Source organism: Antechinus flavipes, chromosome 6, assembly GCF_016432865.1.
Source record: "Antechinus flavipes isolate AdamAnt ecotype Samford, QLD, Australia chromosome 6, AdamAnt_v2, whole genome shotgun sequence".
Classification (NCBI taxonomy): domain Eukaryota; kingdom Metazoa; phylum Chordata; class Mammalia; order Dasyuromorphia; family Dasyuridae; genus Antechinus; species Antechinus flavipes.
Genome location: NC_067403.1, coordinates 264,027,476 through 264,051,772, shown reverse-complemented (window position 1 = coordinate 264,051,772; position 24,297 = coordinate 264,027,476). Strand labels below are relative to the sequence as shown.

General features: G+C 40.5%; 1 protein-coding gene across 1 annotated transcript; it reads right to left on the bottom strand.

Moving 5' to 3' along the window:
• Window positions 1-42: 42 nt before the first annotated feature.
• SIGIRR (single Ig and TIR domain containing) lies at window positions 43-20,385 on the bottom strand. The gene is made up of 10 exons (XM_051964106.1): window positions 19,749-20,385; window positions 19,313-19,523; window positions 18,083-18,278; window positions 17,116-17,246; window positions 16,880-17,020; window positions 2,194-2,337; window positions 1,941-2,043; window positions 1,676-1,826; window positions 1,037-1,229; window positions 43-619 (listed from the first exon to the last, which is right to left on the bottom strand). The coding sequence occupies exons 2-10, from the start codon at window positions 19,317-19,319 to the stop codon at window positions 435-437; spliced, it is 1,251 nt and encodes a 416-aa protein (XP_051820066.1). The 5' UTR covers window positions 19,320-19,523; window positions 19,749-20,385; the 3' UTR covers window positions 43-434.
• Window positions 20,386-24,297: the final 3,912 nt, after the last annotated feature.

Genomic DNA, 24,297 nt, shown 5'->3' with positions numbered 1-24,297 from the left:
GTCCCAGACCTCCACCCCCTCAGGAAGAGTCGGAACTCCAAATGCAGGAATTGTCACTTTATTGGGGGAACGGAGGAAAAGGATGCAGCCCGGGGTTCGAGGCCAGCTGGGCTCTGGGCGGCCTGTATCTCACGAGATGGAGCAGGGCCCCAGGGGCCGACACCTCAGGCTGGAAGAATTATCAGGGGTCACTCAGCCCAGGCTCTCGTTCCACGGAAGAAGAGGCTCAGTTGCACCCACTTGTGATTTAGAAGAAGGAAGGGCTCTTCTCTTCACTGCTGCCCCCCATCCAAGGTCATGCTCCCCAGACCAAGGTTCTGCCCCCCCAAGGGTCCCCCTTGTCCAAGGCTCTTTCCCCAAACCTGAGGCCCCGACCCCCCCATTTCCAAGGCTCTCCTCCTCTGAGCAAGGGCAGGTGGGACGCCCTTCACGGCCTACATGTCATCTTCAGTGACCAGGCAGTAAAAGTCAGTGCGGGCCCCGTAGTTGCGGGACCCCAGGTCAGAGACGTCGATCTCATTCCGCTGGGTTTCTCCACCAGAAGCCTTAAGGCTTGGCAGCTCGGGGATAGGGTTCATGCGTGGAGGGGGGAGGTCTTTAAAGATGGGTCCTCTAACACCTGTGGAGAGAGTCCAGGTCAAGGTGACTGGCCCCTCTCCCGCCCAGGCCAGCCCCTCCATGTCCCAAAGTTTTGTTGCCTGCCTTCTGGCTTTGAGGTCCTGCCTAATCCCCGCTGGCTTTCAGCCTAGCAGCAGAAGGGAGGAAGGGACAGGGCAAGCTAGTGCTCGACTTGGGGAAGCATGATGTGCAGAGGTGGCAAGGGAGCACCCGCGGGGTCCCCCGTGTTGGGAGGTCCCTGAACAGCATACGCTGGTCCCACGGTCCTGCCAGCTAAGGCCTGGAGCTCACTCCATGGGTCACGCAGCCATGGTCCCAACCCAATTGGCCTCCCCAGGCCTGTCCCTCCAGGCCCTCACCCACCACCCCTTCTCCCCCAGACCATTCCTGTGCCAAAGCCAGGCTGCAGGGCTCTCACCCAAGTCTCCTTCGGGATCGGGGTCTGGGTCTGGGTCTGGACCAGCTCGACCCTCCAGGAAGCCACCATGAAGAGTCAGCATGGGGTCTTTGTCCCCCTGCAGCCGAGTCTGGGGGTCACTCATCAGGGCCCTGTAGTGCACCTTTCGTGGCAGGGCTAGACGCAGTTCCTTCCAAAAATCAGAGGAGGGTGTCTGCAAGGCAACCACGGGGAGTCACTGAGAGGGTGCCCAGGGGCTTCTGGGCTGGGGTACACCCTCTGAATGAGAGCTTTCTGGGCACCAAAATCAAAACAAGCTCAGCGGTCCGGGGTATACAAATTCACCGTACACGCTGTGCATATGCTCCCCAAATATGGAGACCAGTGAGAAGCAGCTCCCAATCATACAGTCCCTCCCAGGGGACCAAAAAGCCACTGTCCCTTGCGGCCACAGTTCCCTTTATCCCCAAAGGACCACGGCACACCCTTCTCCCACGCAGCCCTCTACCCTTCCTGATGCTTCCCCTTATCCCTCGTCCCCAAAGGGCCATGACATCTCCCTTCCACAGCCCTTGCCCCCAAAGGATCACTGTGTCCCTTCCTCGCCTTTCATCAAGCCCTTCACCCCCAGTGGGCCCCAGTGGCCCCTTCCCCTCCTACCACAGAGCCTGGCCTCCACAGCAGCAGGGTCACAACATGTCGGTGCTGCCGAAGCAGTCGGAGAGCGGGGTGTGAGGAAACATGGGTCTGACCCTCAAATGTGATGAAGATGGGCTTTCGGGACAATTCGAGGAGCCTCCATAGGCCATCCCTAGACCAGCCAGAGTCAGGAGCAAGGGTTCAAAACAGACCCAGAGCTCCCAGTGACCACCAACCTCCTTCCCATTCCGCCTCCTCACCCAACCCAGCTTTCCCTCTGTGGCACCTGAAATTGTGTCTGCACCAGGCCTGAGCCAGGAAAGCATCTGAGAGGACCACAATAAGCCGCCGGCACCGGCTAAGGTTCATAATCAGGTCTGCAGAGGGCTCTGAAGGGGACGAGAGAGGAGGAGAGCCTGAATCCGGGCACCTTTGGGAAGAGAAGGCTGGCGGAGGTAGCCAGAGGATCTTGGAGGGGCCCATCAGAGCAGGCCCTGAGTGCTTGCAGGGGAAGCTGCCAAGTCCAGCTTGGCCGGTACCTGAGTTAGGAAGGACATCTCTGTCATCTAGGAGAAGCTTGTAGCCGTGCCGATTCTCCAGCTGGGGCTTCAGGATGAAGTTCACAAACTTCCTGTCTTCTGGAGAGCTGGTGTAAGAGATGTAAGCATCGTAGAGCTTCCCATCTGGGAATGAGAGAGAGGGAAGGAAGGAAGGGAACGGGAAAGAAAGGAGGGAAGAAGGAAGGAAGGAAGGGAGGGAGGAAATAAACACCTATTAAATGCCTACAATATGCTAGGCACGTTGCTAAGTGTTTTATAATAAATATTATCTCATTTGAGCCTTGCAACAATTCTGGGAGGTGAGTGCTGTTATTTTAACCCTACTATACAGATGAAGAAACTGAGGCAGATAAAAGTAAAATGATTTGACCAGAGTCACACAGCTAGTAAAAATTTGAGGTTGGATTTGAACTCAGGCCTTCCTAACTCCATCCACTCAGCTGCCTCTCAGCAGAACAAGACTAGTGATCAGTTGCCTGTTGCCTGGCCCTAGGACTGTGTGTTTCTGACACCCTGGCCACACAACTGATATCTTGGCAGAGGTGAGGGGGTTATTTTGTTTTTAGTAGTAGCTTAATTTATTTTTTATTTTAATTAATTTTAATTTAAAATTTGATTTTTTTAAAATAAAAATTTAAATAAAATTAAAAAAAATTTTTTTTTTAATTTAAAACGTTAAGTTCAGGGAGATGGAACTGAAATGGCAGAGAGAAGCCAGGAAGTTGCCTGACCTCTCCAGAGTTTCCCTCTGACACCACAAAAGCCTCTAAAAGAATTCTGGAGTGCCAGGATACACAAAAATGTGGAAGGAGACAATTTTCTAGGAAAAAATCTATTTCGCTTGGGCAAAAGGAGAGTATACCCTAACATAAGCAGTGTCTATGCAAGCCAGTGGGAGGCTCTCAGTCACAGTACAAATCATTAGCTGAGGCTCCTCTGTTCTGGCACAGCAGGCTACCTGTGAGGCCACCAGCCCTAGTGCAGAAAGCAAAATGGCAGCTCTAAAATCCAACAAATAGGCGTGACCAGACCAGGTCACCCTAGAACAGTAAGCAAGCGGCAAGCACCTGAAGCCCGTTACAGAAACCCAGGGACCAGCCTGTCACAGAAAGCACAAGATACTTAGGACAGTGGCCCCTGTACCCTTGGAGCAGAGACCAAATTAAAAATGAGAAAGAAAAAAAAGAGGGCTGACCATAGAAAGCCTCTATGGTGACAGGGAAGATTAGAACACAAATTCAGAAGAGAATAGCAATGACAAAATGTCTACATGTGAAGCCTCAAAGAGGAAGAGGAATGGGTATGAAGCCCAAAAAGGATTTTAAAAATCATGTAAGAAAGATAGAATAAAAACTGGGGAAAGAAATGAGAACTATGCAAGAGAATTATGGAAAAAATTAGTCAACAGCTTGGGAAGGAAAGTACAAAAACTGAAAAAAAAAAAAAAAAACTCCTTACAAAATAAAATTGGTCAAATTGTTGGGAAAAAATCCACTGAAGAAAATGATGCCTTAAAAAATTAGAACTGGTCAAATGGAAAAGGAGGTACAAAAGCTAATTGAAGAAACTAATTCTTTATAAATTAGAATTCAGCAGGTGGAAGCTAACAACTCTAAGAGACATCAAGAATCAATTAAACAAAATCAAAAGAATGAAAAAATAGAAGAAAATGTAAAATACCTTATAGAAAAATAGATCCAGAAGAGATAAATTTAAAATTATTGGACTATTTGAAAGCTGTGACACAGCCTGAACAGCATCTTTCAAGAAATTATCAAGAAAAACTGTCCTGACATTCTAAAGCCAACAACTAAAATAGTCATTGAAAAGATCTACCAATCACTTCCTGAAAGAAATCCCAAAATAAAAACTCCAAAGACTATACTAGCCAAATTCCAGAACTCTCAGGTCAAAGAGAAAATACTACAAGCAGTCAAAAAGAAACAATTCAGATATCAAAGTCACAGTCATGATTATCCAGGATTTAGCAATTTCTACATTAAAGGATTGAAAAGCCTGGAATATGATATTCTTGAAGGTAAAGGAACTTGGATTAAGTGAAAAATCAACTACCCAGCAAAATTGAGCATAATCCTTCAGGAGAAAAGGTGGATATTTAATGAAGTAGGGAACTTTCAAACTTTCTTGATGAAAAGACCTGAGCTGAACAATATATATATATAAAATCTTCAAATAAAAAAGTCAAGGGAAATATAAAGTGGTAAACAGAAAAAAAAAAAAATAAACACAGTATTAGGTTAAGCTGCTTACATGGGAAGATGATACTTGGAACACTTAAGAACTAAATCTCTACTGTGGCAGTTAGGAGTCTACTTAAATAGAGAGATGATATGATGATAAAAAATTAAAGCATAAACAAAAGGATCACATGGGGAGAAAAGGGAAAAGGGAGGCAAATTGGGGTAAATTATATCATATGAAGAGGCACAAAAGACCTATTACAGTAGAGGGAAAGAAAGGAGATGAGCATTGTTTGAATCTGATTCTCATCAAATTGAGCTAAAAGAGGGAATAATACATACACTTAATTGGGTAGAGAAATCTATTTTAACCTACAGGGAAGGAGGAGTATAAAGGGAAAAGAAAAGAGGGGTACTGATAGAAGGAAGGACAGATTGAAGGAGGTGGGAGTTAGAAGAAAAATTTTGATGAGGAGGGATAGTGAAAGGAGAGAGAAAAGAATAAAAAGGGGAATAGGATGGAGGAAAACATACAGGAGTAATCATAACTGGGAATGGGAATGTCCTAAACTCTTCCATAAAACAGAAATGGATAGAAGAGTGGATTAAAAACCAGAATACTATAATATGTTGTTTAAAAGAAACACATCTGAAGCAGAGACATACACAGAGGGTAAAAGTAAAAGACTTGAGAAGAATCTATTATGCTTCAGTTGAAATTTTTTAAAAAAGGCAAAGGTAATTATCCCCATCTCAAAGCAAAAGCAAAAATAGTTCTAATTAAAAGATATAAGGCATGATAGTATATCTTGCTAAAAGGCACCATAAACAATGAAGTAATATCCAAACTAAATATATATACCCCAAGTAATAAAGCACCCAAAATCTTGGAAGAGAAGTTAAGTGGATTATGAGAAGAAATAGATATCAAAACTATAATAATAATAAATAACAATAATAATAAACTGGAATCTAATTCTAAAGAATGAATGGTTCAAAACAACAAATGTCAGAAACAATCAGCAATTTCATTAAAGAGAATGACAATAATGTGACAATATACCTAAGTTTATAGGATGCAGCCAAAGCAGTATTTAGGAGAATTTTTATATCTCCAAACACTTGGATGAATAAAATAGAGAAGGACATCAATGAATCAGATATGAACTAAAAAAAAAATCCCCCAAAAGGAACAAATTTGAAATCTCCAATTAAATACTAAATTAGAAATTCTGAAAATCAAAGAAGGGATTAATAAAATTGAAAATACAAAAACTACTGAGTGAATAAATAAATATAAGAGATGGTTTTATGGGGAAATATCAAGTAGATAAACCATTGGTTAATTTGGTTAAAAAAAAAAAAGAAAAGAAAATTACCAGCATTAAAAATGAAAAGGAAGAATTCACCACCAATGAAGAGGAAATGGAAGCAATAATTAGGATCTATTTTGCCCAACTATCTGGCAATCTAAGTAAAATGAATAAATATTTACCAAGATATAAATTGTCCAGATAAACAGAAGAGGAATTAAGGTATTTAAATCATCCCATTTTATAAAAAGAAATATAACAAGCCATCAGTGAACTCTCTAAGGAAAAAAAAAAGCTCCAGGATCAGATGGATTCTAACAAATTTGGCCAAATATTTAAAGAACAATTAATTCCAATACTACATAAACTATTTGGAAAAATAGGTAAACAAAGAGTCTTACCAAAATCCTTTTATGAAATAACTATTGTGCTGATACTTCAACCAAGAAATCAAAACAGAGAAATTATAGACCAATTTCCCTAATGAATATTGATGCAAAAATTTTAAATAAACTATTAGCAAAAAAAAAAAAAATATATATATATATATATACACACACACACATACACACACACACACACACACATATTACAGCAATTTGTCACCATGATAAATATACTATATCCAAGTGGGATTTATACCAAGAATGCAAGGCTGGTTCAATATTAGGAAAACTATGAGCATACTTAACTATATCATTAACAAAACTAACAGAAATCATATAATTATCTCAATAGACGCAGACAACATCCATTCCAATTAGAAACACTAGAGGCCATAAAAATAAATGGAATTTTCCTTAAAATGATAAGCAGCATCTATCTAAAACCATCAGCAAATATATGTAATGAGGATAAGCTAGAAGAATTTTCAGTAAGATCGAGAGTGAAACAAGAATGCCTGTTATTATACTTATTATTCAATATTGTACTTGAAATGTTAGCGTTAGCAATAAGAAAAGAAAAAGAAATTGAAGGAATTAGAACAGGCAATGAGGAAGCAAAATTATCACTTTTTGCAGATGATATGATGGTATCCTAGAGAATTAAGTGAAAAACTACTTTTAAAAATTTTACATCTTTAACAAAGTTGCAAGATATAAAATAAATCCACATATATTACCAACAAAACCCAGCAGCAAAAGCTAGAGAAATGCCATTTAAAATGATTGTCGATAATATAAAATATTATACTCAGGGAGTATGTGAATACAAATTAAATTATTAACATAAACACTGATGAAAGTACTGATTGTGAAGTGAAGTGAAGTGAGCAGAACCAGGACAACATTGTACACAGTTAACAGCAAGATTGTATAATGATTAACTAGAATAGACTTAGATCTTCTCAGCAATAGTGATCCAAGGCAATTCCAGGAGATTTGGGAAGGAAAATACCATCCACATACAGAGAAAGAAATATGGAGACTTTATGCAAATCATATTATTTTCACTTTTTTGTTTTTCTTTCTTGCAGTTTTTCCCTTTTCTTCTGATTTTTCTTTCACAACATGACTAATATGGAAATATGTTTAAAATGATTGTGCATATATAATCTATATCATGTTGCTTTCTTTCGTGGGGAGGCAGGTCTTAAGGAAGGCAGGGGGGAAATTTGGAACTCAAAATCTTAAAAAATGAATGCTGAAAACTATATTTACATCCAAAGGAAAAAGTAGTATTAAGTGAAAATTTTAAAAATAAAATAAAACAACTGTAGACAATATAAAATTTGGGGGAGTTTCCTTGCCAAGACAAACCCAAGAACTATATAAATACAATTATAAAATACATGCATATATGTTTTATAAAATATAACATAAAATATAGAACATTTCACACAAATACAGTCAAATCCATACAACTGGAAAAGTACAAATTGCTCATGGGTAAGCTGAACTAACATAATAAATTTACAATTCTATCTTAATTAATCTACTTATTCAGTAACATACCAATTAAAATCAAAAAAATAAAATTTTATAGAGCTAGAAAAATAATAAAAACATTCTTATGGAAAAACAAAAGATCAAGAATATTAAAAGGAAATAATGAAAAAAAGTATAAAGGAAGGTAGCCAAGCTATGCCAGATCTAAAACTATTTTATAAAGTGGAAATCATTAAAATTATTTAGTACTGGCTAGGAAATAGAGCGGCAATTTAGTGGAACAGATTAGATACACAAGACACAATAGTCAATTACTATAGTAATCTATATTTGATAGCCCCAAAGACTCTAGCTTATGGGGTAAGAACTCAGTATATGACAAAAACTACTGGGAAAACTGGAAAACAGAAATTAGGTACAGACCAAAATCTCATACCTTATACTAAGATAAGATTTAAATGGGTACACAATTTACACATAAAGGATGATACTGTAAGCAAATCAGGAGAGCAAGAAATAGTTTGCTTGTCAAATCATTGGAAAGGGGGGGGGGGGAGAAATATGACCAAATAAGAAATAGAGAACATTATAAAATGCAAAAGGGATAATTTTGATTAAGTTGAAAAGGTTTTATACAAATAAGGTGGGAGCAGGGATACTAAGAAGGGAGGGCTGTAAGAAGCAAGTGGTGCTCACAAGCTTAATACTGGGAAGGGGGAGTAAGGGGGAAAAAAGGGAGAAAAGCATAAACAGGGGTTAACAAGATGGCAAGTAATACAGAATTGGTAATTTTAATCATAAATGTGAATGAGGTAAACTCCCCCATAAAGAGGAAGCAGTTAACAGAATGGATTAAAAGCCAGAATCCTACAATATATTGTTTACAGGAAACACACCTGAAGCAGGGAGATACATTCAGAGTAAAGGTAAAAGGTTGGAGCAAAATCTACTATGCTTCAGATGAAGTAAAAAAAGTAGGGGTAGCCATCCTGATCTCAGATCAAGCAAAAGCAAAAATTAATCTAATTAAAAGAGATAAGGAAGGGCACTATATCTTGCTAAAGAGTAGCATAGATAATGAAGCAATATCAATATTAAACATGTATGCACACATATCTAACATATACAGGACTGCTTGCCATCTAGGGGAGGGGATGGAGGGAGGGAGGGGAAAAATTGGAACAGAAGCGAGTACAAGGGATAATGTTGTAAAAAAATTACCCTGGCATGGATTCTGTCAATATAAAGTTATTATAAAATAAAATAAAATATTTTAAAAAGAGAGAAAAATGAAAAAAAAAAAAAACATGTATGCACCAAGTGGTGTAGTATCTAAATTCCTAAAAGAGAAATTAAGAGAGCTGCAAGAAGAAATAGACAGTAAAACTATAATAGTGGGAGATCTCAACCTTGCACTCTCAGAATTAGATAAACCAAACCACAAAATAAATAAGAAAGAAGTCAAAGAGGTAAATAGAACACTAGAAAAGTTAGATATGATAGATCTCTGGAGAAAACTAAATAGAGACAGAAAGGAGTACACTTTCTTCTCAGCAGTTCATGGAATCTATACAAAAATTGACCATATATTAGGACATAAAAACCTCAAATTCAAATGCAGTAAGGCAGAAATAGTAAATGCATCCTTTTCAGACCACAATGCAATGAAAATTACATTCAACAAAAAGCCAGGGGAAAGTAGACCAAAAAATAATTGGAAACTAAATAATCTCATACTAAAGAATGATTGGGTGAAACAGCAAATCATAGATATAATCACCCAAGAAAACGACAATAATGAGACATCATACCAAAATGTGTGGGATGCAGCTAATAAGGGGAAATTTCATATCTCTAGAGGCCTACTTGCATAAAATAGAGAAAGAGATGGTCAATGAATTGGGCTTGCAACTAAAAATGCTAGAAAAGGAACAAATTAAAACCCCCCAGTCAAACACAACTTGAAATTCTAAAAATAAAAAAAGAGATCAATAAAATTGAAAGTAAAAAAACTATTGAATTAATTAATAAAACTAAGAGTTGGTTCTATGAAAAAACCAACAAAATAGACAAACCCTTAGTAAATCTGATTTAAAAAAGGAAAGAGGAAAATCAAATTGTTAGTCTTAAAAATGAAAAGGGAGAACTCACCACTAACAAAGAGGAAATTAGAGCAATAATTAGGAATTACCTTGTCCAACTTTATGCCAATAAATTTGAAAACTTAAATGAAATGGAAGAATACCTTCAAAAATATAGCTTGCCCAAACTAACAGAGGAAGAAGTAAATATCCTAAACAGTCCCGTCTCAGAAAAAGAAATAGAACAAGCTAATAACCAACTCCCTAAGAAAAAATCCCCAGGACCAGATAGATTTACATGTGAATTCTACCAAACCTTTAAAGAACAATTAACTCCAATGCTGTATAAACTATTTGAAAAAATAGGAATTGAAGGACTCCTACCAAACTCCTTTTATGGCACAGACATGGTACTGATACCTAAACCAGGTAGGCTGAAAACAGAGAAAGAAAATTATAGACCAATCTCCTTAATGAATATTGATGCTAAAATCTTAAATAAAATATTAGCAAAAAGATTACAGAAAATCATCCCCAGGATAATACACTATGACCAAGTAGGATTTATATCAGGAATGCAGGGCTGGTTCAATATTAGAAAAACTATTAGCATAATCGACTATATCAATAACCAAACAAACAAAAACCATATGATCATCTCAATAGATGCAGAAAAAGCATTTGATAAAATCCAACATCCATTCCTAATAAAAACACTTGAGAGTATAGGAATAAATGGACTTTTCCTTAAAATAGTCAGAAGCATATATTTAAAACCATGAGTAAGCATCAAATGCAATGGGGAAAAACTGGAACCTTTCCCAGTAAGATCTGGAGTGAAGTAAGATTGCCTGATATCACCATTATTATTCAATATCGTATTAGAAATACTAGTCTCTGCTATAAGAGTCAAGAAAGAGATTAAAGGAATTAGATTAGGCAATGAGGAAACCAAACTATCACTCTTTGCAGATGATATGATGGTATACCTAGAGAACCCCAGAGATTCTACTAAAAAGCTATTAGAAATAATTCATAACATTAGCAAAATAGCAGGATACAAAATAAATCCCCATAAATCCTCAGCATTTTTATACATCACCAACAAAATCCAATAGCAAGAGATACAAAGAGAAATTCCATTCAAAATAACTGTCGACAGCATAAAATATTTGGGAATCTATCTACCAAAGGAAAGTCAGGAATTATATAAGCAAAATTACAAAAAACTTTTCACACAAATAAAGTCAGACTTAAATAATTGGAAAAATATTAAGTGCTCTTGGATAGGCCGAGCGAATATAATAAAGATGACAATACTCCCTAAACTAATCTATTTATTTCATGCTATACCAATCAGACTTCCAAGAAAATATTTTAATGATCTAGAAAAAATAATAACAAAATTTGTATGGAACAACAAAAGGTCGAGAATCTCAAGGCAATTAATGAAAAAAAAAATCAAATGAAGGTGGCCTAGCTGTACCTGATCTAAAACTATATTATAAAGCAGCAGTCACCAGAACCATTTGGTATTGGCTAAGAAATAGATTAGTTGATCAGTGCGATAGGTTAGGTTCACAAGACAGAATAGTCAACTATAGCAATCGAGTGTTTGACAAACCCAAAGATCCTAACTTTTGGGATAATAATTCATTATTTGATAAAAACTGCTGGGATAACTGGAAATTAGTATGGCAGAAATTAGGCTTGAACCCACACTTAACACCATAGACCAAGATAAGATCAAAATGGGTCCATGATTTAGTCATAAAGAACGAGATTATAAATACATTAGAGGAATATAGGATAGTTTATCTCTCAGACTTGTGAAGGAGAAAGAAATTTGTGACCAAAGATGAACTAAAGACCATTACTGATCACAAAATAGAAAATTTTGATTCTATCAAATTAAAAAGCCTTTGTACAAACAAAACTAATGCAAACAAGATTAGAAGGGAAGCAACAAACTGGGAAAACATCTTCAATGTTAAAGTTTCTGATAAAGGCCTCATTTCTAAAATATATAGAGAATTGACTCTAATTTATAAGAAATCAAGCCATTCTCCAATTAATAAATGGTCAAAGGATATGAACAGACAATTTTCAGATGATGAAATTGAAACTATTACCACTCATATGAAAGAGTGTTCCAAATCACTATTGATCAGAGAAATGCAAATTAAGACAACTCTGAGATATCACTACACACCTGTCAGATTGGCTAAGATGACAGGAAAAAATAATGATGAATGTTGGAGGGGATGCGGGGAAAATGCGACATTGATGCATTGTTGGTGGAGTTCTGAACGAATCCAACCATTCTGGAGAGAAATCTGGAATTATGCCCAAAAAGTTATCAAACTGTACATACCCTATTTTTAAAAAAAATAGAATAATATTCCCTTACATTCATATATCATAACTTATGTGGCCATTTTCCAGTTGATGGGCACTGAATACTGTATTTCTTTTTTTTTTTATATATTTTATTTTATTTTATAATAACTTTATATTGACAGAATCCATGCCAGGGTAATTTTTTTTACAACATTATCCCTTGCACTTGCTTCTGTTCCGATTTTTCCCCTCCCTCCCTCCATCCCCGCCCCTAGATGGCAAGCAGTCCTATATATGTTAGATATGTTGCAGTATATCCTAGATACAATTTATGTATGCAGAACTGAACAGTTTTCTTGTTGCACAGGGAGAATTGGATTCAGAAGGTAAAAATAACCCGGGAAGGAAAAAATGCAAATAATTCACATCCATTTCCCAGTGTTCTTTCTTTGAGTATAGCTGCTTCTGTCCATCATTTATCAATTGAAACTGAGTTAGGTCTCTTTGTCAAAGAAATCCACTTCCCCAGAATACATCCTCATACAGTATCGTTGTTGAAGTATATAATGATCTCCTGGTTCTGCTCATTTCACTTAGCTTCAGTTCATGTAAGTCTCTCCAAGCCTCTCTGTATTCATCCTGCTGGTCATTTCTTACAGAACAATAATTGAATACTATTTCAAGAAATAAAAATAACTAACATTAAAAAAAAAAAAAAAGAAATACTAAAGAAGGGAAAGGGACATACAGGTCCAAAATGTTTGTGGCAGCCCTGTTTGTAGTGGCTAGAAATTGGAAATTGAATGGATGCCCATCAACTGGAGAATGGTTGGGTAAATTGTGGTATATGAATGTTATGGAATATTATTGTTCTGTAAGAAATGACCAGCAGGATGAATACAGAGAGGACTGGCGAGACTTACATGAACTGATGCTGAGTGAAATGAGCAGTACCCAGAAATCATTATATACTTCAACAACAATACTGTATGAAGATGTATTCTGATGGAAGTGGATCTCTTCAACAAAGAGATTTAACTCAATTTCAATTGATCAAGGATGGACAGAAGCAGCTACACCCAAAGAAAGAACACTGGGAAATGAATATAAATTGCTTGCATTTTTGTTTTTCTTCCCGGGTTATTTATACCTTCTGAATCCAATTCTCCCTGTGCAACAAGAAAACTGTTCAGTTCTGCATACATAAATTGTATCTAAGATATACTACAACATATTTAACATATATAGGACTGCTTGCCATCTAGGGAAGGGGGTGGAGGGAGGGAGGGGAAAATCAGAACAGAAGTGAGTGCAAGGGATAATGTAAAAAATTACCCTAGCATGGGTTCTGTCAATAAAAAGTTATTATAAAATTAAATTAAATTTTTTTAAAAAAAAGAAAAGGTTTCACACAAACACAACTAATGCAACCAAGATTAGAAGAAAAGCAGAAAAATGGGAAACAATTTTTATAGCAAGTATTTCTGATAAAAAGAAATTTCTCATTTCTCAAATATGTAGATAATCAAGTCAAATTTATAAGAATACAAATCATTTCCTAATGATCAATGGTCAAATGATATGAACAGGCAATTTTCTTATGAAGAAATTAAAGACATCTGTAAACATATGAAAAAACATCCTATTGATCAGAGAAATGCAAATGAAAACAATTCTGAAGTACCATCTCATAACTTTCAGAGTGGCTAATAAGACAGAAAAGGAAAATGATGGCTGTTGGAAAATTGGAACACTAATGCATTATTGGTGGAGTTGTGAATTGATCCTATCATTCTGGAGAGTAATTTGGAACTGTGTCCAAGGATCCGTAAAACTGTGCATGCTCTTTGATCCAGCAGTACCACTACTAGGTCTGTAACTCAAAAAGATTATTAAAAAGAGGGAGGGACCCACTTGTGTAAAAATGTTTGTTGCAGCTCTTTTTGTGGTGGCAAAGAATTGAAAATCAAGGGCATGTCAATCCATCAATTAGAGAATGGCTGAACAAGTTATAGTATGTGAATGTAATGGAATACTATTGCACAATAAACAATTTCAGAGAAATATAGAAAGACTTACATGAACTGATGTTGACTGAAGTGACCAGAAGCAGAAGAACATTGTATACCATAACAGCAACATTCTGTGATAATCAACTATGATTCACTTAGTTTTCAGTAATGCAATAATCTAGGACAATTCCAAAAGACTCACAATAGAAAATGAGAGTCATATACAGAGAAAGACCTAGGGAATCTGAATGTAGATTGAAATAGAATATTTTAACTTTTTTTGTGTGTATGGCTTATCTTTCATTCTGTTTTTTCTTTCACAGCATAACTAATGTGAAAATATGTTCAACATGATTGTACAGATATAACCTATATCAGATTGCTAGTTGAATTGGGGAGAGGAGATGAGAGGGAGGAAAAAATATGAAACTTTAAATCTTATTTAAAAATAAATTTAAAACTATCTTTACATATAATTGGAAAAAATAAAATACTATTTATCTCCAAAAGAAAAAAAAACAGTATGCATTATAATGGTAAACAATCAGATATAGGTTATATATACACAACTATGAAAAAGGATTTCTTTATTAATCTTTTTGTACAAGAAGATTCAAGTAAAAGAAAAAGAATGGAAGAAAGAAAGTGAAAAATAGCATGCTTCAGTCTGTTTGACCAATATCAGTTCTTTCTCTGGGTATGGATAGCATGCTTCATTGTGAGTCTTTTGGAATTGTCTCAACTCACTGTATTGCTGAAAATAGCTAAGTCATTCACAATTCATTGTACAATACTACTTTTACTGCATATAACATTCTCCTGGCTCTGTTCATTTATACTTGATGCAAGTCTTCCCAGATTTTTTTGAAATCATCCTGCTTATTTGGAACTATGCTCAAAAAGTTATCAAACTGTACATGCCCTTTGATCTAGCAGTGTTACTACTAGGCTTATATCCCAAAGAGATCTTAAAGAAGGGAAAGGGACTCACATGTGCCAAAATGTTTGCGGCAGCCCTTTTTTAGTGGCTAGAAACTGGAAATCTAATGGATGCCCATCATTTGGAGAATGGCTGAATAAACTGTGTTATATGAATGTTGTGAAATATTATTGTTCTGTAAGAAATGACCAGCAGGATGATTTCAGAGAGGTTTGGAGAGACTTACATGAACTGATGCTGAGTGAAACAAGCAGAACCCGGAGATCCTTATACACAGCAACAAAAAGATTATACAATGATCAACTCTGGTGAAGGTAGCTCTCTTCAACAATAAGATTATTCAAACCAGTTCCAATTGTTCAGTAATGAATAGAATCCGTTACACCCAGAGAGAGAACTGTGGGAAATGAGATGGACCACAACATAGCATTTCCACTCTTTCTGTTATTGTTTGCTTGCATTTTTGTTTTCTTTTTCAGGTTTTTTTTCTTTCTAGATCCAATTTTTCTTGTGCAGCAAAATAACTGTATACATATATTGAATTTAACATATACTTAATGTATTTTGACATATTTAACATATATGGGACTACCTGCCATCTAGAGGAGGGGATGGAGGGGAAGGAGGGGAAAAGTTGGAACAGAAGGTTTTGCAAGAGTCAGTGTTGAAAAATTACTCATGCATATATTTTGTAAATAAAAATCTGTAATAATAATAAAGAAATTATTCTGCTTGTCATTTCTTATAGCACAGTTACATGCCATCACAATCATAACCCCAGTTTGTTCAGTCATTCCCTAATTCATGGACTTTCCTTAGATGTCCAATTCTTAGCCATCTTACTCACACACATATACACACACACAAAACTATTATAAATACTTTTGTATTTTTCTTTTTCTTTCTTTTTTTTATCCTAAATGCATCCCTAATAGTAGAATTACTATATCAAAGGATATGCACAGCTTTATGGCCCTTTGGGCATAATTCCAAATTGCTCTCCAAAATAGCTGGATCAATGCAGACTCAACCAACAGTGCATTAGTGCCCTAGTTTTCTCACATCTCTCCAACATCTAACATTTTCCTTTTTTTTTTTTTTTTGTCTTATTATCCACTTGATAGTTGTGAGGTGGTACCTCAGAATTGTTTTAAGAAATTGCATTTCTTTAATCAATAGTGATTTCATATGAATAAAGATAATTTTGATTTTTTTTGCCTGAAAATGACTTGTTCACATCTTTTGACCATTGATCAATTGGGGAATGACTTGTATTTTTATAAATTTGATTCTATTTTTGGTATATTTGAGAAAGGAGCCCTTTATTAGAGATGCTTATTGCAAAAATTGTTTCCCATCTTTCTGCTTTCCTTTTAATTTTAGTTGTGTTGGTTTTGTTTGTGCAAAACCTTTTAAATTTTATATAATCAAAATCATCTATTTTATATTTTGTGATGCTTTCTATATTTTCTTTGGTTGTAAATTTTACCCTTATCCATAGTTCTGAACTATTCCATGTACTATAATTTACTCCCTACCTTTTATGTAAAAATAATGTGCCCATTTTGGCTTTATCTTGGTATATGGTATGAAATGTCACTCTATACCCAACTTCTGCCATACTTTATTCCAGTTTTCGAGGAATAATGACTTTTTGATCCAAAACTTGGCTCTTTGGCTTTCTCCTATGCTAGATTGTCATGGTCATTTGTGCCTAAATCTAATCCATTGATTCACCACTGCATTTCTTAGCCAGTACGGATTGCTTTGATAATTATGATATCTGTTTTGTTAAGGGAGACCATGGTTCCCTCCTCCCCCATCTCCCCATGTTATGATATGGGATGGACAGTTCTTTGTCATAGCCCACAGAGCCCGAGCTTTCTCACCATTCATTTCCACATCCCCATACTTGTCCCGGTACCAGAGCAACACACGGAGGCGACATTTTACATAAAGCAGGGCAGCCACGAGCAGGATAAGCAGGACCAGAAGGGAGGCTAGGACAGCTAGAACGTGGCCAGCAGGATCTGGGAAAGGGGAAAAGGGATCATCATTAAGCTGGGTACCTCCAAGGCAGCAGGGGGAAACACTGACTCCTGCCTGCCCCCAGCCATGGCCATACCTGTCCTCTGCAGAGTGAATGAGGTGCTACAGTTCCGGAGTGCACAGGTGAAGGTCCCATAGTCCTGGACACTTGTTAGGTTGACTCCCAGGGTACTGGACACAAGCCTTTCAGATGCATTAACCCCATCCCTGAGGAGATCCAAGAGAGGCCCCAGCCATACTCAGCCTCTGCAGTTTGAAGGCTGAGCTTACAGCTCTGAGTCCTTGAAATGGGGGCTACAAGCAGGACATACTTTCTTTGACCAAACAATGAGGTGAGCTTCAATAGAGGCTGGGGGGGGGGGAGGTTCAGAGAGGAGTTGGGGTCCAGAAGAAGATAATTCTAGAGCACAAAGGCCCCAAGTGGTTTCAGGACACAGTCCCTCAGGAAGAAGTTCTATTTAGAATTGTGACATGGGAAGGAGGGAGAATGGAACAGGGAGAAAGCGAGATGTGTCCCAGGTCACCATTCCTCCCTAATACTCTTGTATATCTCTCCTAACGTCTACATACTCTCTCCCACCTTGACCTGTGTCCCAGATAGTCATTTGCCTATTTAAGTTACGTTGCGGTGAATTATTCCCCCAAAACCTCTCCCTTGTACCCCTCTTAGCCAACAAGAAACTTTTTACTTTCCTCTCCATCCCCTCTCCAATGTCCAGGACAGTCACTCCCCTATCCAGCTTTTAGAGGGAAGAGGTGAGGGGTTGGTCTACCCCTGCAACCTTGAAATTACGGATAGAGTTATAGGGCCCCCAGTCCCTGGGATAAAGAGGGCCAGTCCATGCTCAGAGTGGTCACTCCTCCCTAGTCCCAATGTTCCCTTCTATAACTAGACAGTCAGTTTCTCCATCTCTGGGGTGAGGGAGGTCTCTATCACTGTTCATGGCTTTCTTGCCCCGTAGGCCTGGGAAGGAAGTGGCACTTGGAGGTGCCTCTTTCCCTTCCCCAGTCTCTGGGCACCTAATATTCATAGCCATCCTTACCAGAAGACTTCCTGAATGTCATAGAGGCTGTGATTCCCCAGCATGTGATCATCCTTCAGCCACTGGATAGCAGGGGGGCAGTGGCGCTCAAATGCCACTGAGAACGTGCAGTTCAGAGTGATCTTGCTACCCAGGGTTGGCACCAGGACCTGATCCTTCAAGGGGTAAAGGATGGTGGGAGCCGTGTCACAGAGATCTGCAGGGGAAAGCCAGTCATTTACACTGTGAGCCTCAGATGGGCCTTGAGAAACATCACAGGTACATGGCCTGCCTATCCAGCCTTCCCTTCTTCTTTCCAGCCCATTGGCCAAAGGAGCAGCTATTTCCCAATTGATTTGCCCTCCACTCCTGAACATGGGTGTCTTCCTGAGCCCCTGTGCCATATGAGAAGTTCACAGATGCTCCAGCCCTTCAGAGCAAGGGGACAGGGTCATAGGCAGATCCTGTGCTGGAGACTCTGGCGTCTCTTGGCCAGTGAACTCTGTCGCCAAAGCCCCAGAGCAAGAATGATCCTGAGCTCCACGCATGGTATAGGTTGGGGGCTGGGCTAGTGGGAGAATATTGAGCCACTGCTGTGCTATTCCCCACTCCCCTGCCATGAGGTCAGAAACCTCTGGAGCTCTCCATTCTGCTGCTTCTATTCAGCTAGCATCTGTTGCTGCAGGGTGCTTCTATGTCAGGTTCTCCCATTTCCCACTTGCTCTGAACCCCTGGGAGTCACCTGTGTGACCCACTTATGATTCCTTGACTCTCAGAGCCAGGCAAGGACTCAGATATCACTTGGTTCAACCCACACATTTGACAGATGAGGAGACTGGAGGCAGAGAGAGGAAAGACAATCCCTTGAAACTAAAAATATGCATTGTGCAGTAATCACAATTTTCTGTGAGAGTGGGCTATGGGATAAAGGGAATTAGCCTCAATGCAGGGGCAAGAATCAGGGCAGGAGTCCAAGACTTCAGCTTGGGAGCCACATCATACAACCTGGGTATTCGAAGTAGCTCTTTAGGACCAGGAGTCTCCCTTCTCCTCCAAATACTAGATGACCCTCTGATTGACATTTAGAGCTATGTGCTATCTTAAAGGCATCAGAGCAGTACACCACAGGGGAGGAGGTCAGGGCCCATATAGGAGTGGAGTGTGGTGGAGAAAATATGTGGTCAGGAATCAATTCTGACCCAGGGAAAAAGCATGACAAGTAGTTCCCTAGTTTTTCCCAGCAAGCCCTACCTGCCATGACCTTTATTCTGGAATCTCTCTCTGTGAACTGCTCAGATGAAGGCCGATATCAGCTTTACTCCCAGTCAGGACCGGTCCAGAGGAATCCCCCGAGAGCTTAGCCAGAGGGTCTGCAGCAAAGCCAGGAGCTCTGCTCTTTCCTGTCCTGTCTGGTCTGGTTCCTGCGGTCAACTTGTCCCAGGCCAGTCAGGGTCTACATGCACTACACAGAATGAAGACATTGGATAAACAGGTAAGCACGGGACTAGTTAAAGGGTAACAGTTAAAGGGCCCCTCACAGTATCTATGAAATACCGCCCTCCCCCTTCCTCACCAAACCACAGTCTGACCTCTGCACCCTAGTTTTCCTCTATCTCCTTCCCTCCCCCCAGACGCAAGTTGCCCTCTCCACCGGAGGCGAGGGCCCAGACTGGAGGAGGTTGGTCACCTGTCTTCAGCCGCTTTCTTCCGGACTCAGGTCCAGCCATTTGCTTGGATTTAAAAACAAACTCTTCCAAAGAATCCAGGCCCTGCTGCCTGCCGCGGTCCCCACAGGTGAGAGCCTCTGCCAGCCAGCTTTTCACTCACCCGGAAGTGGTTATGGGCTTGTTTGGGCTCAGAAAAGCTCATGAGCACATAATCATAAAAGAACTCAAGCATGTAGGGGTTGTTTTTTTTTTTTTTTTTTTAATCTGACTTTCTCCCTTGTAGCTTCCTGGCTCAATGGTCACATCCTTTCCTCAACTCAAACCCCACCCAGACATTATTAACCCCATAGCTGTCACCTGGCAGCAACAATCAGCGTCCTGATTGGAAGGAAACGTCTAACAGTTTAGCAAGGCATCAAACAGTGCAGCAAGTCTCCCAAAAAAAATCCTAGCCAACACCCAAACATTGTGGCAAGTCTCCAAACATTGTGGCAAATCCCCTAAGAAATAGCAAAGTAAATGCTCAAACATTGTAGCAAGTCCCTAGTTGCGACAAGCTCCAAAAATTGTAGCAAGCCCCAAAGAAACATTGTAGCAAAGACCCAAACATTAGAGCAAGTTCCTAAACATTGTGGCAAGTCCCCTAAGAAAAGGTAAAGCAAGCTTCCTAAGAAGTTTATGTTTTTTATTATAATAAACATACAAATACTGTAGCATTTCTAAAGAAATATCACAGCAAAACAACATTGTGGCAAACTCCTAACCTTCTAACAAGCCCCCAAAGAAACATTTTAGCAAACACCCAAACATTATAGCCACTTCTTTAATTGTGGCAAAGGCTCCAAAGAAACAGCACACACCCAAATACAGAGCAAGTGCCTAAGCTTTGGGCTACAATGTTTCAATGTCTGCCTTGAATTTTTCTGAAATTTGAAAGTGGCTGACCCATTGTGGCTATTCATACCCCGAAGCTCCCTCAAAACAGTCTGAAACAATCTGGGATTAGAAGCCTTAGAGAGGCCTTCAAGAAAGGCTGTTGGGTTGTCAGAAGCAGACCGTGTTTGGCTTCATTGAATACCAAGTCCCCAAGGATGGGAAACACCCAGCACCACTGGTCCTGAAGGAGCTACAGGAAACACAGCCTCCTGCTGGATTCCAGGTTCCAGTAGTGGGGGTGGGCCAGGCCAGCCTTCCAGGCCTTGACCCAGACACAACAGGGAGGTGATTCAGTTCCTACCCTCTCAAAAACTAGCGACTAAGGCAAAGATGAATCCACCCATTCGTCTCTCTGCCTAGGCCAGGCCTGGAAAATCAACTCCCTTGGCTGACTCCACGGGCTACCCCAGACCCAGAAACTGAGGGCTCTGCTGCCCTCAAGAGGGTTTGGGTATCAAATAAGGGCCAGGGGACTAAACAGTGACCAAAATCTGTATAATCGGCCACAGCTCAGAAGCAGGTAAGGCCCACCCACGGAAGCCTGCCTTCTCCCTTTCCCTTCCCCATAGTCTTTCAGTTTATCCTCAACCATCCCACCAACTACGCCTCCCACCTATTGCTGGGAAAGGGGAGGCAGCTGAAGGTGGTGGGGAGGAGGAAGTATCACAGAAAAAATAGAATGTGAGAGAGGAAAGATTTCTCACACCCTCAATAAGGCCTTTCAGGGTGAATCAACAGTCCTCTGATGGCCCAGCAGACAGGCCAGGTGGCCCTAGTACTTTTCTGATCCAGTCCAGGTCCCTCTCTCCCTCACCCCTCAATGACCTTCCCCCTTTCCATTTCCCGTCCTCTGGGGCAGAGGCCAAGGAGAACCTTCCCAGCAGTAAGAGGGGAGGGGGAGGGGCTAGTCCTTGCACTCAGGCAGGAAGCTGCTGAGTGACTACCCTGGCCTGGGAAGTTCCCTCCCCCCCCAGGCCTGCTGCCCGTACCAGCCCTGGCTTTGCCCTGAAGCTCTGCTACCCCACTCTAGTCCCACCTTCTCCCAGAGCCAGCAAGAAAGTCCAGACCTGAATCCCGCAGGCTGCCTCATTGCTTCCCTGGTCCCTCTTATGGAGGCTCGGCCAGCCAAATAGGCAAGCCGCCTCACCTGGACAGGTGCTCGGCAGCTCTGGCAGGTGCAGCCCCGCCCTCTCCCTCCCTTCCTCCCTTTGGCCCAGGGAAGGGGAGGAGCAGAACTGGGACTGTCTCTAGAGGGACCTAGCCTCCAGGAACCTGCCCCCCAAGCTCTATTGGAGGAAAAGAGAGGAGAGGAATGAAGGAGGGAGACCGGAGGACTTGGCCCCCAGGGTTCTTCTCTTGGAACCCATTGACTCAGGTTGAGAGATGACCCTATGTTCAGAGCCCGAGGGGCAGACAGGAAATGACCGGTGGGCTAACCATTCCCTTCCTGCATTTGCTCCTCCCTGCCTCCCTCTCCCCACTTCCCTCCCCCAGCTGCAGTCTCACCATCTTCCCCCTTAGTCCCTATCTTCTCCACAACTTTCCCCGTTTTCCTGAGGCTATTACCATTCTCTCAGTCATCCAGGTTGGATTCAGTTTCCTCCCTTCAATTCCATATCTCTCCCACCATTGAATCCTTTGTCAAGTCTTCTCAGATCAAATGCCTTATCCTTGTCACTACCTTCAGATAGACTCTGGTCAACCACTAAAATGGCAGTGCACCTCTCACTTGCCTTCTCAATCTTCAGTGGCTCCCTATTACCCCCAGGACCCAATACCCCCTACACAAGTTGGCATTTAATGATCTTATTACACATATATCATACCCCACCAAAGTGACCTTACTGTTCCTTCCATGGGTTCCTTTATAGGGCCCGGCTTTCTCCCTGCCATATCTTTGCATCGTTCACTCTTTTTTTTTTTTTTCTTTTTCTTTTTTTTGCATCGTTCACTCTTGCCCGGTATAACCAGTCTGGGGCCTGTCCCACAAGAGGCAGTAAAATGTGCTCTCTTCTTGGGTCTTCCTGTTAATATTCCTGGCTTCCTACACACCTGAGCTTCCCCTCGACTATCTCTTATCGTTATTCCTTTATCTAGATCTGTGTTGGTGCAGATTGCTTCCCGGGTTAGACTGTGGTCTCTGTGCAGATCTTATGTCCCCAGTATCTGGACTATTGTAACCCTATAAGCAACCACTGATTCTTTCTCATGCAACCTCTGAGAGCCTCAGATTATCAAGGCCACCTGGGAATCCCCTCTCCCAACATTTCTGAAAGGGGTCATCCAGCCTGTCCTTGGAACCCCACCATCACCCCCTTAGGGAAGGCAGGAGCTCACTCCCACCAAGACAGTTCTCCAGGCCAGATCAGCCCTCATCCTGCCGAGAGCTCCAGGTTTTATGTTGACATAAGTAAGGAAGGCCCATGAGACTGATCTCTCGGCAGAACAATAGCCTTTTCAACCCTGCTGGCCTGTTCTTCCACACAGCTTCTCTTCCCGGCTAAACACCCCAATTCCTTCAATTGATTGTTATCTTTTAAAAGCTATTTTCAAAACATATGCCCGGATTTTCCAACATTACATAGCCTTGTGTTTCAGATCTTCCCCTCCTTCCCCCCAGCCCCTCCCCTAGACGGCAAGCAATCCAGCATATGTTAAGACATGTTAAAATACGGGCAAAATCCAATATGTATAAACTTATTTATATAATTCTCTTGTTGCTCCCCAAAAAAATCAGATCAAAAAGGAAAGAAAATAAGAAAACAAAATGCAAATGAACAACAAAAAGAGAATGTCATGTGGTCCACACTCAGTTCCCACAATCCTCTCCCTGGGTATAGATGGCTCTCTTCATCACGAGATCATTGTTGGAATTGGACTCAATCATCTCATTTCAAACGACTCTTTCACTACAAAGTAGAGGCTGCCTGGGGGTCCATAGTATTCTGGGCCTGGAGTCAAGATTATCTGTGTTCAAAATTGATTTCAGACACTAGCTGTGGAACCCTGGGCAGGTCTCTTCCTCTGCCTCAATTTTCCCTTCTGTAAAATGGGAACCATAATCATAGCAACTACCTCCTAAAATGATGTGAAATCAAATTAGATCTTAAAAAAAAAAAACTCTATTAATGCTAATAACTGTGTTTTATGATCTGAAGCCTTCCTCAGCAGGCTGGCCATGGCTGCCTGCCTTTCGAGTTCTTCCATTGCCAAGTCCTTTCCCGATTCTCCCCAGCAATCGCCTGGTTCCCAAAATGGACATTTGCAGATCTTAGCCCTGTCTCCATCCCAAGGCAAGGCTTCCAGGTTCTATTCCAGGGATGCTTCCTTCCAGAGCCCCTGTCACTCACAGGAGGAGTTTCTGTACATGCTGCTTCCCTTTTAGACTAGGGGCTTCTCAAGGGCAGAGCCTCTGGCCTCCTGATTCATCCCCCCGGCTTTAACATCACAGAATAGGCTCTGAGTTAAAGTTTATGTGGAGACCTACAGGGGACTGCTCATGGCTGTCCTGAGGAGGGGGGAGAGAGCTCATTGGAGGAAGATTCCAGGCCCTGATTTAGCCCCTGGGGTGAGAATGGACAGGGTCACTAGCAACAGCCGCGAGCTCTGAAATCTGAAACTTGTGGGAGAGGG

Coding starts and splice junctions, on each gene's coding strand:
- SIGIRR (XM_051964106.1), bottom strand. Junction 17,021..17,115: donor ATTCACTCTGCAGAGGACAG/GTATGGCCATGG, acceptor CCCCTTTCCCAG/ATCCTGCTGGCCACGTTCTA. Junction 2,338..16,879: donor TGGGGATGTGGAAATGAATG/GTGAGAAAGCTC, acceptor TCTCATTCCCAG/ATGGGAAGCTCTACGATGCT.